Here is a 15,762-nt window from a genome sequence, read left to right as displayed (position 1 = left end):
TTATTAAAAAATAATTTATATTTAAAGTATTAAATTTTTTTCATACTATTTCTTTCATTTATAATTGTATCCTTTCATAATTTCTAATTACTTAATCATTTAATAAATTATTAATGATTAACTTAAATTTAAAGTATTAATTATTTTTCATAATATTTTTTAATTTTTAATTTTATCAATGATTTTTAATTACTTTGTCATACAACAAAATTAAATTTAAAAATATATATTTTAGTTTAATGTCTTAAAATAATATTATTTAAGAAAATAATATAAATTTATTAATAATACAAAGTATTTATATTGTCATATAAATTTTTTTATGTAATAATTTTATCTTACAAAAAAATACTTTCAATAATTATATAAATATTTTTATTGTTGAATATTCTTCATATTTTTATTATGTAAATTAAATTAATATTATTTAATGAAAAATTAGCATGAATTATATATATCTTTCTAAAATGTTTTAAATAAGTGTTAAGTATGTTTTTTTGTCTCTAAAGTTGAAGGCAAAATTGTAATTAGTTTCTATTCAAAAAATTTATTTATTTATATCTTTAATTTTAAAAATGAATGAATATAGTATTTTAATCTAAAGATATTAATGTTTTTTATGTGTTAAACCATCTTCTAGAATGAAATTTTAGTTAGAATAAGTCAAACATTATAAACAATTCAAATATCAACATGAAATACCACTTGATGTGTATAAACAATTTATTATAATTGAGTTAGAAAGAGTATATCCATTTATTTTAAAAGTTTGATAATCAAATTGTATAAAGTTTCAGAGAAGAACGAATTTCAATTTTACATTAAAGTTTAGGGACTAAAAATATGTTTAACACTTTTAATAATTATATTTGTCACAAAATAAATTAAAAGAATGTATTTAATAGTTTATTTCAAAGGTTTACTCATACAAAAAAAAATCACATTTCTTAATATTATAAATTTTGTTTTATATTCATTGAATTCATATCTTTTACTTTAACTTCAAATTGTTAAAGCTTGTGGCTTTAATAAGATTAAAACAAAAAATAAAATCTAACAAACTAGCTGTCTTTAAATATATTACTAGTGTATTTATATTGTAATTATTTGAATCTATAAATATATATTAGACATACATTGATTAGACCATTCTTTCTAGTAATACACACTAGAAAATATAGCAAAAAACATTATGAGTCTAACAATATGCACATTAAACAAGTATAACAAAAATCATTAAAGGAGTCTACCAATGTACAATAAAGTTGTTTTTGTTCATACATTAATTAGATAAGTATAACCAAAAACATTAAATGAGGTATTTCATACATTAATTAGACGACTCTAAATGTACAATGATTAATCGAGTATAACAAAATTATTAAACGAGTTTGTTAATGCACTGATTAAACAAGTGTAACAATATACATTAAACGAACATGTTCATATAATTAGTAAACAAGTATAGCAAAAAATATTAGATGAATTATTTCACACATTGATTATATGGGTCTAAGAATACCCATTAGGCCAATATGTGCATACACAAATTAAACAAGTCTAGCAATAAACACTAAACAAGTTGTTCATACACGGACTACACAAGTTTGACAATATTCATAACACAAGTTTGTTTCTCTATATGCAAATTATACGAGTCTATTAATACACATTAGACAAATTTATTCATTCGTTGGTTAAACAAGTCTTACAATACAATTAAATTAGTCTACAAATACATTGATTGGATGATTATGCCCAAACACTAATTAAACAATTCTAGCATGTATATATACTGATTAGGAAAGTTTAGCATTATACATTATACAAGTTTATTTATATACAAATTATATGTCTTTATTAATACACATTAGATGAGTTTGTCCACTCACTAATTAGACGAGCATTGCAATACACATTACATGAGTATAACAAAAATTATTAAATAAGTCTAGGAATACATTGATATATATATATATATATATATATATATATATATATATATATATATATATTATTTGATAGATTAAATTTAGATTTCACTTCTAATTTTGCAAACTATAAAGTTGACCAATGTCTAACCAAGGGATCAAACACCATCATGTATGTCGAATCAAAATTTGATATCGGGGTCCTTATGTTCCTATCATGTTCAATAGTCTCACATCGCTTAGGAGTTGATGTCTAAGACAATTTAAATCTCCTTCCTCCTTCCACCCTCTAAGACACCTTTTAAGGATAAAATCGTGACAGAGTTTCACACTCCAAAGCGAACAATACTTCAGATGTATGATGATTGACCTTAACGATGTCACTCGACGGACTTGGGATCGAAACATTAGTGCCCACCATGAGGCCAATGATGAGGTTCTTAAATGAACGATCGATAATTTAAGCCCTCCATTAAAGATGAACAATCATTTTCCTTATACCTCGACTAAGGGACTTATGTTCCTACCACACCCAATAGTTCCACATCATTTAGGAGTCGAAGTCTAAGGCAGTTATAATCCTTCTTCTTTTTAAAGACAAAACTGTAATGAAGTTCCAGTCTCCAAAGTGAACAATACCTTGAAAATGCGGTGATTGATCCTATCAACCTTAACCATATGATGCTTTTGTAAGATCATTGTGATAGGCTTAAGCAAATGAGAGAAATACTTAGTCTTCAATGATCACTCATTAAACTCATTCATAAATAAATCTAATAATTGATAAAAGAGGTTTTTTAATATTCAATAGTCATAAACAAGTTTTATTATTATATATATTACTATTATGTATTAATATTATTATAAAATAATAATAATTAAATTGTAATAATAATATTAATAATTTGAGTGACATTTTTATATATCAAGAAAGGTGACATGCATATTTTAAGAAATGGAACGATTGTTGGGATTTGAAATGATAAGAAAACCTAATAAATTAATAGGTGTTAAATTATAAGCTAAGTGAATTGATAATATTATTATATTATAGTTTATATTTGATGAGAGAGTGTCATGTGTCATAAACACACATTGTCAAATGTTAGTACCATATTTAACCACATATCGAGTTGTATACTGTGTTTAACTTTTTTTTAGTAAATTTTGGTAACTTTTGATTATTGTTTTTGTTATAGATTTAAAAAGTTTTTTTTTTTTTGTGTTGGTTTAAAGTGTAAAATTTATAAATAAATGTCTTAATAGAGAGAAAAACAGTTTATGGTTACTGTTGTTCATCTACTTTGAATATTTGAATCTACTAAAAAGTTCTTATTACCACTACGATTATTATTATTATGGAAAAAAAAATATTTTGACAGATTTTTTACAATACTTTAACAAAACACAGATATTATTTCCTCTTCTACATACCCCGACAGTAATAATGGCTTAAAAAGAAAGGTTTTTCTCTCTTAATATGAATGATTAAAAGAAACTTTATTTTGCCAAGCTATATAGGCTGAGATATTTCTTATACTTTTTAAATATAAACTACTTCTGTCGATTAAAAATATGTGAGAAACGATATTTGATTAAAATTAAAACATTTATTTTGAGAATATATGATAAACAAATATATCAAACAGTTACAATTAAGTAATGGTAGTAAATGCATCACTTAGTATTTTTCAGGTATCAATAACATGCAATAACCAATACACAACTCAACATGTATCAAACCGAATCAAATCATTTGATTCCAGAACCAACTTTAGTTCCAGCAACAGAGGTGTCAACACTTCCTACTCAGATTTGTGTTCATCAGCACCTCCCCATCCATAAGGACAAAATGTTATCACATACTCTGAGGATGCACAACTCACCAATGGGGTAGGTGAGTCAAAAGCATAGCTAAAATAGTTAGGACAAGCATTCTTAAATATCTTGGAGTACACACTAGGCTTGCACTTCCCTGGACTCCCATATGCATTCCTACAACAAAACCTGTCATCATCAAAGGCCAAACAAGCACTTTTGCATCCCACAACTTCTCCCTTGGAATTCAGCACCTCAAGTTCAGAAGGGCACAAGGCTTTGAGATCCTTCAAGCACCCTTGGATGAGGCATTTGGGGTTTGTGATCTTGGGAGTGACAGACACAGGGATGTTGTAGCCATCAACAAGGCTAACATCATAGTAATTTGGCTTTCCTCCTTGAAGTGAAACTTCAACCAGTGTTGCTGGGGGAGTGCCTATGAGTCCATTGCATGCTAGTCTTCCATCACAGTCCCCAGTTTCACAGGCTGGTTTCCAATTTGAACCAAAATTGCAACCTGTTCTTGCCCAGATTCTACCATTCCATGTCCATGGTGCTATCACACGTTCGGTTTGACCTGGAGCAAGGTAGAATCCTCCATCTGCTATCACTGGTTGGCCATTGTTTGGTGCAGTTGCAGGCCATATTGGAAAGGGACATTTGTTGTGCACATAGAGTGCAACTTGATGTGCCTCTGCATTTCCTGCATATACACTTTTCACTCTTAGCAATTGAGTTTGATTTCTTTACATCATCAACCATTGAGAAACATCAGATGAATAACTTTTGAACTAATCCTTATAACTGTCAATAAACAACATGACAATTTCTGATTAAATGATAACCTAAAATCCATTTGTACAGACTGCTCACACCCTATTTTCTATATTGTGATAGAACAATCAATCAGAGTTCATACAAGTTCCCAAAAATAAATATGTAAGAACATTATTAGAGACAACCCAATTCAACTGTTAAGCTATAAACTATATTAACATGATAAATAAGATGAATATGGAATTACCGCAGTAAATGGAAGAGCAGATCAGGAAGAAAAAGAAAACCACATTACACTTTGGCAGATGCATTATTCTGAATCTTGGTAAATGAATGCTATGAACACCTAACACAGACAAACTTACTTTTATATATATAAGTATGAGAAAAGAAGTTTGTTCTTCAATTTTACTCTAAGATTTGATGTGGATAATCTTAACATAAAAGGAAAATGATGATGTTGACCCTTAAGCGTTCATTGTCTTTGCTTGAAGGAGAACAAAACAATTGTTAACAAGTGGACAAGAGTAATGAAAATGAATGTTTGCTAAGTTAATTGCTACTATAGACCTATATATAGATTATGCTTAAATTTTATATTTATCTTTTTTTTAAAATGAGGCATTGAATATGTAATGATTATGTCAAAATGGCCATCTTCTAGTAAGAAAATAACAAATTTAACATTATTGTAGTATTTGCTACTGTTAGTTTAACATCAAAGATAAAAAATATTAATTAATATAATCAAAGTAATAAAAGAATATTTTAAATTAAGAATTTATAGACACTTACTTTAACTAAAATAATATAAAACATTTAGGATCATATTTCAAGTAAGTTGGTGATGAATCCTTATATGTGGGAATTATTACTTTGTATTAAAATTAAGACAAGTTCTTTGGTGATCCAATTATATCAAGTTCTTTGTTTGAATTTCTATTAAATTTTTATGATATATTAAATATTAAAAAAAAATATTTTTAATTGAATGACGATATTATTATTTTATCCGTTACTTCATTTAATTGTCGTAAGATATTGTTTTATAATTTTATATTTTTTTATATTTTAAAAATTATTTTCATGACTCCTTAAATCTTAATATATTGATCATTAAGGTCTTTAATCGAAGTTTCCACGTGTTATGATGGTTAACATGTTCGGCATAGAAGATCAACAATTATAATGGCTCTCATCTACCATAAATATCTGTTGACGAAATCAATCGGAATAGCGCATACTGCATGTATAGCAGAAAAATCATTCATCCAAAACAAATCACAATACATACATAAACGAAAAGAATTACAGAGACGAATACAAAAAAAATTATAGTTGTTATTAGAGATCAGAAATTGGTAGTGTTCGTCGGTCATGGTGATTCAGAAACACGGACCAATGTAAAAATCATCATAACTCTTTTCTTGCAGATCTAAACTGATAAACTACAAGATGAAGACGAAATGTAAATTCAAAATCAAAAACCAAAAACAAAAACAAAAATTATGATTTCAAAATGAAGTAACAGAGTTGATGATGAAATCATGGGATGAATCCAATCATGTTGTTGTAGCTTTTTCTTTTTTCTTCTCATCACATGACTTAGTAAAAATGAAAATAATTAAAAAAACAATAATTCAAAAATCCAAAAAAGGAGCAAAGAACAAACCTAATTAAAAGGAAACGATTCAATCGTACGAGCGACCTAAAACCCTAGCAGAGTGAAGCACTTGCTTTTCGTATTTATACAAGTAAGGATATTTGAACGGTGAAGCTTCTAGAAAAGAAAACCTTAAAATTGGAAGAGAGGCGAGAATGGGCCGGGTCCGGGTCATTTTGGGTTTTTTCTTTATTTATTTGTTTGCTTTCTTCATGTTGAAGGGTTTTAAAAAATTTGTAGATTTTAGTGTAAAAAAATAAAATGAGTAGTTATTCATTTTGACTTTTATATGCAAAGTATTTAATGTTATATAATTAAAGACATTAAGTGTATGCACATCATTTTTCAAACACACATTATAGTCCTGTATTTGACACATAGTTTTCAAAACATTAAATAACTTAGAGTTAAGCTTAGTTATTAAACCTTTTAATGTCCATTTGCAAGATGACCATATGAAATACGTAATAGAATGAATTTAAAGTGTTAATTATAAAGAAAATTGTTTTAAGTGAAAAAATAAATTACTTGGTTTGTAAAATTTTAATAGCTGATTTTGTCTCAAAAACTAAAGAAAAAGGTAAAGATAGTTAACTTATATTAATTAGGCATCCAACATTTTAAAAAGAAGTGAGTACGAAAATAACTTCGTTATAATATTTTAATTAAAAAAGTTAGCTTAAAAGTTAAAAGGATAAATATGAATTGAAAATATAACAATAGGTTAAACAATAATTTTTCCCATATTCTTAATTCGTTATTATTAATAAAAATATTTTTGTTAATAGTCTACTTTTCATGATTGGAAAGCATCAACACCTTGCATTGACAGTATACTATTAGCCTTATTAGTATACTTATAGTCATCTTATCATCAATTAGCAATTTTGTAAATATTTTTTAAAACTATTGTTAATCAAAGTGTTCTATATAGTGATAACAAATGTCAATATATTTTGAACCTTAATAGAATGAGATGTTTTTGAATGTGAATAAAATAAGAGATTTTTATTAGAATGAATTTTGATCATTATAATTTAATGCGTATTTATATTTGTTATTGGTATAATTTAATGCATATTTATATATAGGTTTAATCATTCACTAAGTCCCTATTTTCGCATGGAATCTCAATTTCGTCCCTTTCTTTCTGAAAATCTCAATTGGGTCCCAATTTTATGAAAATTGCAACAAATCGATCCTTTCCGTTAATTTGGCTGGACGGCGTTAAAAAAATTGATGAGTGAATGCTGAGATGACGAACGAGCGCTCGTCCAGCAGCGAACGAGCGCTCGACCACCGAACGAACGGTCGTCCAGTGTGGAACGAACGGTTGTCCAGCAGTAAGAGGTCGACGAGCGTCCGTTCTCTGGTGGACAATCGTTCGTTCCACACTGGACGACCGTTCGTTCGGTGGTCCAGCGCTCGTTCGCTGCTGGACGAGCGCTCGTTCGTCATCTCAGCATTCACTCATCAATTTTTTTAACGCCGTTTGACACTATTTAACGGAAAGGATCGATTTGTTGCAATTTTCATAAAATTGGGACCCAATTAAGATTTTCAGAAAGAAAGGGACGAAATTGAGATTCCATGCGAAAATAGGGACTTAGTGAATGATTAAACCTTATGCTAAATAGTTTCACATTCTTTAAAAATTAAAAATAATTTAAATACATCTTAATTTTTTAATTATTTGAGATATTTTTTAAAAATAAAATTGTGACAAAAGAAGTTTTAGGTTCTAAAAGATTGAGCTAATAATGTTTTCTCTACGAATTTTAGGTCAAAACGACTATATACCAATATTTGTTGTAGGAACAATCGACCTTAATTAATCTATATTGCAGGAACAACTGTCTTGCTTTTTTAAAAAAAAAAATTGTCAATATTTTCTTTCATGGAAACCATGGAAAATAAACCTACAATACAAATATATACCACAATTTTTTCAGAATTTTAGTAGTATTGGTATCTAAAATAAAAGTGCAACAACCAATATACATAAAAAAACCAAAAATGAAACCAATCGTGATAGTGAAGGAGTAGATAGGCGCCACTCTAAGGGTGAGGAGAAGATAATTGTCGTTAGTGAGAGAGAAAAGAGAACTCAATGGTGCTCCAAATGGAGTTTATGCATTAAACCAATTGATTGAAAGGAAATCATACATAAAGTCATCATATTTGTGTTAAGTGGAAGGAACATTACCTTTAGTGGTCACTAAAAGCTTTGTTGAAGACGTTCAACTTGCAATGAAGAAATAGCACATAAAAACAATGAAACAAATATTCTTTCTGGAATTATTTTTTTCATGATTAAAGAGTATATAGACGTCATACGCACTTATATATACAAGATACAAAAAACTGATGCACTTAATCGATTAAGTTAATTCCTTAATTGATTCGGCTCAACTCTCTGTTTTAATCGATTATGTTAATTCCTTAATTGATTAAAATAAACACTACAACCTTATTTTGTTTCTGACACACACGCACACTTTAACTGATCGTAGACTTTGCTTAATCAATTAATACAACCAGATTTATGTATTCTTGCTATTATATGCACCTAAGACTCTTTCATACATAAGTTATGCATCTAAGACTCTTTATCCTACATGAGTTTAGTTTTATTCTAACAATTTAAGCACTTAAAAAAAACATTTTACACAATTCATCATCAAAAATAATTTTTACCATACTTAAGAAGGCTTCCCCGCTCAACAAATTAAAATTTGAAATTTGTCCATTTTGAAAAATTCATATACAATTATTATTAAATTTATATAAAATGTATTAAAAGAATAATTATCTTTTAAATTTTTATTAGATATAATTAGTTGGATTAAAAAATACAATTATTAATCCAAAAAGATAAACTAATTTATATTCTATAGGATTAAGTATGTTTTTAGTTCCTTAGTTTAATGTGAAATTGAAATTTGTCCATCTCTCAAAATTAAATATATTTGGTTTCCCATATTTAAAAAATAAATGAATATATTATTCTTTTAATCTAATGATATTAATTTTTTGGGTTTGTTGAACGATATTTTAGACTAACCTTTAAACTAGTACGTGTCAAAACAATGCCAACAATTTAAATCTAATGCTTTAAAAAAATTTAATGCAGGTAGGTTATAGGAAATAGGAAAATGATACTCGAACAACCAAATTTGACAACATTTGGACACGGCACACGTGTTAGCGTACGAGCGGTCCACGTTTTAAAGAGAAAAGCTGCTGCATTCTGAGAAAACCTGCTGCAAGTGTGACGTGGCGAGGGACGGGCACGGGCAGCTTAGGGTGTGCGTTCCAAATTTGAAATGATATTCGAGTAGAGAGAGAAGCGGCGCGAACATTGGAGACGCTCAAACGTGACCTAGACAGAGAGACGAGAGAGTTGGAGAAAGGGTTCACGAGCGAGAGAGAGAGAGACGGAGTGGTTGCCGGAGTGCCGTCGTTCACTGTCGAAGGTCGTGTCGGAGAGATCGAACGTCTCCAGCCCGTTCCGTTTCACGGCGGCGCAGGTGCGACGTGGAGCGGTCGACGCGAACACGGCATCGTGTTTCCTCCGTTCCGGCCCAGCGACCTAGGGAGGCGTTGAAGGTGTCGCTTCGTTCCAGGGGGTTCCGTCCCTGTCTCGGAGTGCTGTCGGACGTTCGCCGGAGTCTCGCCGGAGTGTGGGCTGTCACACATTTGTCCAAAAAGAGGGGTTTTCCGCCACGCGTCGTCTTCACTGAAGGTTGGTTTGCTTTTTGATTTTTCAGTGGAATTAATGTTGAATACATGGATCATGTTGTTATTGGATTGGATTTGGTGTTCTTCTGTTAGATTTTTTATACAAGTGTTCTGGTTAATCTTACACTGTTGCTGTAATTGTGTTCGATTCGTAGTCATGGTCCTAGTTGGCCTTGCTGTCAAAAAACCTGAACCCAATGACCCACTTCATTCGGGTTTGGTAGCAGTAATGTTGGTGAAGCAAGGGTCCTAGAGAATGTATTTTTATGGGAGACGAATTTGTTAATAAAATGTTAAGAAATTGTTCCGAAATTACTTAGAAGTAGCTGAAATGAGGTACAACAAACAAGCCACCCCAAAATGAGAGTGATGGACGTAGTTGGCCTTGGTGTGCAAAAACTGGAACCCAGGTACCCACTTATTTTGCATGAGGTACCAGTCCTGTTCCTGTACCATGAGTGTTTAAAAATGTTGTTTTGTGTGGCACGAATATGTTAAAAAAATGTTATCCTGAGTGTTCGAAGATTGCTTAGAAGTAGGTCAAATGTGGGAAAACAAACAAGCCACCCCACAAATCAGAGTGATGGACGTAGTTGGCCTTGGTGTGCAAAAACTGGAACCCAGGTACCCACTTATTTTGCCTGAGGTACCAGTCCTGTTCCTGTACCATGAGTGGTTGAAAATGTTGTTTTGTGTGGCACGAATATGTTAAAAAAATGTTATCCTGAGTGTTCCCAGATTGCTTAGAAGTAGGTGAAATGTGGGAAAACAAACAAGCCACCCGAAAATCATTCAATGTGGAAGTTGTTGGCCGTTGTGAGCAAAAACTGTCACCCAAGTACCCACTTATATTGCCTAAGGAACCAGTTCTGTTCCTGTAGCATGATTGTTTGAAAATGTTGTTTTATGTGGCACGAATTATATGCATTCATAAATGAGAATTATATTTTGTTGTGTTTTAACATATGCTGACAATGTTTGTTATGATTTCCAATTTATTGTTTTAGTTCATTGTGTTGGTGTAATGTAATTTAAGTTTTTGTGTTGCTGTAGTGTGATGGAGGAAGAACGTCGTGAACAAAGTGACAAAGGAAGTGATAGAACGAAGAAGGTACGTACGATTGTATTTGATTTGCATACATATGTTGTTCAGGCACTACTTTTCTTTCAGGTGGAGCATTGCAAAATGATTATGTGTATGATGAATCTTCTGGGTATGGCTCTTCTCTTCCATGTAAATTTTGGGAAATAGTCTGATATACATGACATTATTTATCTTTGTTGTAAATTTCAAAACCAAAAAAAAAAATCATGATGGTATTAAGGAGGTGGCAAAAGTTGAGGGTTTGTACCCACTTCTTCTTCTAATGAATTCTGTTACCAAAAAGAGCTGTTATAAGCTTGTTCTGACATCAATATTTGATGGTCCAGCACATTCCTTTATCATCTTTTCGTGTGGTTTGTCAATTTTTATCCTGAAATCTTTTAGCCTTTGTTTACAGTAAGTGGTGCCAAACATAGATGTGGATTTGGATGTGTGTTTAGTTGTTTGTTAAAATTTAATTTTGATTTGTGATATTTTTTGTTGGAAACTATATCAAGAGATGTGATATGTGTACGTCAATTTATAGATCTTTGGTGGCATAAAAACATGCCGGGTGATTAGTTGTATAATTAACACCTTTGGCTGAGAGGAGTGATAGGTGTAAATTTTACTTGTTTTTGTTGCTTAAATTGTTGTGCTTTTGAGTAAGTTTTAGTGTTAATTCTCATGAAAAGTATATAATTGTTGATATAAGTATAATTTTGACTGTTTAAATGTTTTTTGATGCTTTTGTTTGTTTATTTCGAAGTAGAATAAGGATTGGATACTGTCAAAGACTTGGAGCGCATCATTTGGCTGTCAGCATCGAGAAGAGAACGCCCATCCAACAGCAAGCTAGGACGCTCGTCCAGCGCGCAGCGCAGAGGACGCTCGGCCAGCGCTCAGAGAAGGCTCGTCCAGCGCGCAGAGGACGCTCGTCCAGAAAGTGGACGGTCGTCCAGAGAGCGGAGATCGCTCGCCCAGCTAGCGGAGAACGCTCGCCCAGACGCTTGTCGCCCAGAGGGGACGCTCGTCCAGCGCGCAGAGGAGGCTGCGCAGAGGACGCTCGTCCAGCAAGTGGACGCTCGTCCAGAGAGCGGAGATCGCTCGCCCAGCTAGCGGAGAACGCTCGCACAGACGCTTGTCGCCCAGAGGGGACGCTCGTCCAAAGCGCAGCGGACGCTCGTCCAGCGCGCAGAGGAGGCTCGTCCAGTAAGTGGACGCTCGTCCAGAGAGCGGAGATCGCTCGCCCAACTAGCTGAGAACGCTGGCCGAGGACGCTCGTCCAGACGCTTGTCGCCCAGAGGGGACACTCGTCCAGCGCGCAGAGAGGAGGCTCGTCCAGCGCGCAGAGGACGCTCGTCCTATCAACCATTTACAGCAGATATGTGGTGTGCTACGACTGTCTCATTTTTTGTGATTGGAATTGTTATATGGATTCTTGAACACCGAGTCAATAGTGACTTTCGTGGTCCTCCTAAGAAGCAAATTGTAATTGTGTTAATTGCAAGGAAAATTAAATTAATTAAAAGTTGAAAGTTAAAAACAATTGACAAAAGACCGAACGGTCCAAAGCACAGAACGAAAGGTTGAAGTATAAATTGCACAGAAGTAAAAACCGAGCTGTAATAACATTGAGACCGAGCGGTCTCCGATAATGGATTTGAGCGAACGCTAAATACCGAGCGTCCTAACCACACGGTTCTTGTAACAAGGCCGATCGGTTAAGGCAGTAAATCAGAAATGAGCACAATAAAGCCGAACGGTAAAAGCAGCTTAAACAGTTAATGAACAGGACGAACGGTATTAGGTGACCGAACGGTATGAAGATAACAGGCAATGGAAAATGATATTGAAAACTAAACCAAACACAAAAACGAACGTTAATGACCGAACGGTACAAGAATATTCATTCATCAAGCTAAAGGTACCAAGACCAGAGCTAAACCAGAAAATAAAGAATCAACCGAACGGTTAAAGCAGCAAGGTAAAGACCGAACGTCCATACTGTGACCGAACGGTAGATGTAAGTATAAATGAAGGAGCCATTCGATCTCTAACAGACCGAACGGTATGAAGATTAAGAACGAACGGTCGATAAACAACAAGCATGAACACAGAGACAAGCCGAACGTCACAGAGCAAGTAAAAATCAGATGAAAGATGGACGAACGACTCTAACAGTGACGTTAAAGACCGAACGGTTTGACAGGCAGAAACAGTAAACGTGCAGAATTCAAAACCAGCAGAAACGCAATTGCAGGAACAGTAAACTCGCACAATAAAACTATCAGTACAAACAAACGTAAAAATTAAATTTCAAACAATCAACAACAGTATAAATTAAATGGCAGACACACAACAACACAGATCAGATTTCAGAAGAAATTTAATCGCATCAGTAGAATAAAATTGACAATTCAGTAACAGGAAATTAAATGACATTGTTCATTCAAATTAAAATTCATTACAATACAGAAAGCCAAATTCTCAAGTCTCGTTCTGGTGCTGCCTCGTGCGTTTCCAGCCAGGTTGCCATGCTGTTGTCTCCCATTAGCAACCTTTAATGAATTTCTTCCATCACTCTTTTGCTTCTCTGTCAGATAAAGCCATGTGGGGCCCTCCATTTTGTTTACACTTCTGCATGTTCTGCACACCATCGTTGCCCATGCTGGAATAAACAAGGTCTGTGTCAGCTTTCCACTTCTCTCCCATCTCAACATGTGCATCCAATTCGGCTGGACTTGAAGACGGTGTGTGTTGTCGTTGCTGCTGTTTGATGCAGCTGGACGTGAATGCTTCCAACGTTGCAGCTCCCAAGCTTCTCATGGGCCTGCTGCTGGAACTGCTAGACGGATGGGGTGTGAATGAACAGAAAACGGAAACTTAATACATAGTATTCATATTCAAGCACAATGAATTTAATTTAAACTCTCTTTAAGAAATGCCAGATATTTGAACTAGACAGGAGGTGACCAACATGACAGTAATCCCCAAATCAAAATAACACAGAATTCAATGTATAATAACACTACACCAACACAATCAACTAAAACAACAAATTGGAAATCATAACAAACATTGTCACCATTTGTTAAACCACGAAAAAAAAGAGAACAAAAAAATAATAGTCATTTACTAATTCATATAATTCCTGCCACATAAAACAACATTTTCTAACACTAATGGCACAGGAACAGAACTGGTACCTTAGGCAAAATAAGTGGGTACCTGGGTGCCAGTTTTTGCACACCAAGGCCAACTACGTCCATCACTCTCATTTTGGGGTGTCTTCTTTGTTTTCCCTCATTTTATCTACTTCTAAGTAATCTGGGAACAATTTCTTAACATTTTTTTAACATATTCGTGCCACATAAAACAACATTTTCTAACACTAATGGCACAGGAACAGAACTGGTACCTTAGGCAAAATAAGTGGGTACCTGGGTGCCAGTTTTTGCACACCAAGGCCAACTACGTCCATCACTCTCATTTTGGTGTGGCTTGTTTGTTTTCCCTCATTTCAGCTACTTCTAAGTAGTTTCGGAACAAATCTTAACATTTTATTAACAAATTCGTCTCGCATAAAAATACATTCTCTAGGACCCTTGGTTCACCAACATTACTGCTACCAAAGCCGAATAAAGTGGGTTATTGGGTTGAAGTTTTTTTACAGCAAGGCCAACGCAATCCATGACTACCAATCGAACAGAATTACAGCAACAATGTAAGATTAACCACAGAACTTGTATAAAAATGAGTAACAGAACAACACCAAATCCAATCCAATAACAACATGATCCATGTATTCAACATTAATTCCACTGAAAAATCAAAAAGCAAACCAACCTTCAGTGAAGACGACGCGTGGCGGAAAACCCCTCTTTTTGGACAAATGTGTGACAGCCCACACTCCGGCGAGACTCCGGCGAACGTCCGACGGCACTCCGAGACAGGGACGGAACCCCCTGGAACGAAGCGACACCTTCAACGCCTCCCTAGGTCGCTGGGCCGGAACGGAGGAAACACGATGCCGTGTTCGCGTCGACCGCTCCACGTCGCACCTGCGCCGCCGTGAAACGGAACGGGCTGGAGACGTTCGATCTCTCCGACACGACCTTCGACAGTGAACGGCGGCACTCCGGCAACCACTCCGTCTCTCTCTCTCGCTCGTGAACCCTTTCTCCAACTCTCTCGTCTCTCTGTCTAGGTCACGTTTGAGCGTCTCCAATGTTCGCGCCGCTTCTCTCTCTACTCGAATATCATTTCAAATTTGGAACGCACACCCTAAGCTGCCCGTGCCCGTCCCTCGCCACGTCACACTTGCAGCAGGTTTTCTCAGAATGCAGCAGCTTTTCTCTTTAAAACGTGGACTGCTCGTACGCTGACACGTGTGCCGTGTCCAAATGTTGTCAAATTTGGTTGTTCGAGTATCATTTTCCTAGGAAATATATTCATTTATTTTAAAGTTTGACGTAAAGACAAATTCTAATTTTGTATTTAATTTAAAAACTAAAAATCTATGTGTATTTTGTATTGATAAAAGTAAAATCGATAGTAAAATATGTATTAGAAAAAACAATTATCAAACATTCAAAAGAAATATTCTTTATTGATAATTATAGATAAAAAAATTAATTAAACAAATATACTCCTATATTCAAATAAATTAAAATTTATAATATAGATGATGAAATCTTAATTTCCTATTTTTTAATCATAATTTATATTTTTTTCCTTCACAAACT

The 15,762-nt window shown here is 33.5% G+C and overlaps 1 protein-coding gene and 1 non-coding gene across 3 annotated transcripts; both read right to left on the bottom strand.

Moving 5' to 3' along the window:
• Nucleotides 1-3,521: 3,521 nt before the first annotated feature.
• On the bottom strand, nucleotides 3,522-6,299 carry LOC108345098 (thaumatin-like protein). 2 transcript variants are annotated; one of them, XM_017583670.2, is made up of 2 exons: nucleotides 4,774-4,872; nucleotides 3,522-4,452 (listed from the first exon to the last, which is right to left on the bottom strand). In XM_017583670.2, the coding sequence occupies exons 1-2, from the start codon at nucleotides 4,835-4,837 to the stop codon at nucleotides 3,737-3,739; spliced, it is 780 nt and encodes a 259-aa protein (XP_017439159.1). In that variant the 5' UTR covers nucleotides 4,838-4,872; the 3' UTR covers nucleotides 3,522-3,736. The 2 variants fall into 2 exon arrangements, 1 of the variants encoding a protein (XP_017439159.1); XR_008244706.1 differs by lacking the exon at nucleotides 4,774-4,872 and adding an exon at nucleotides 6,199-6,299 and having other exon boundaries at nucleotides 4,315-4,452.
• Nucleotides 5,874-5,948, bottom strand: LOC128193820 (small nucleolar RNA SNORD18). Its single transcript, XR_008245129.1, has one exon. It is a non-coding gene; the product is annotated as a small nucleolar RNA SNORD18 (small nucleolar RNA).
• Nucleotides 6,300-15,762: the final 9,463 nt, after the last annotated feature.

Source organism: Vigna angularis, chromosome 8 (assembly GCF_016808095.1).
Source record: "Vigna angularis cultivar LongXiaoDou No.4 chromosome 8, ASM1680809v1, whole genome shotgun sequence".
In the NCBI taxonomy this organism is placed as follows: Eukaryota; Viridiplantae; Streptophyta; class Magnoliopsida; order Fabales; family Fabaceae; genus Vigna; species Vigna angularis.
This window is presented reverse-complemented; position numbering and strand designations above follow the sequence as displayed.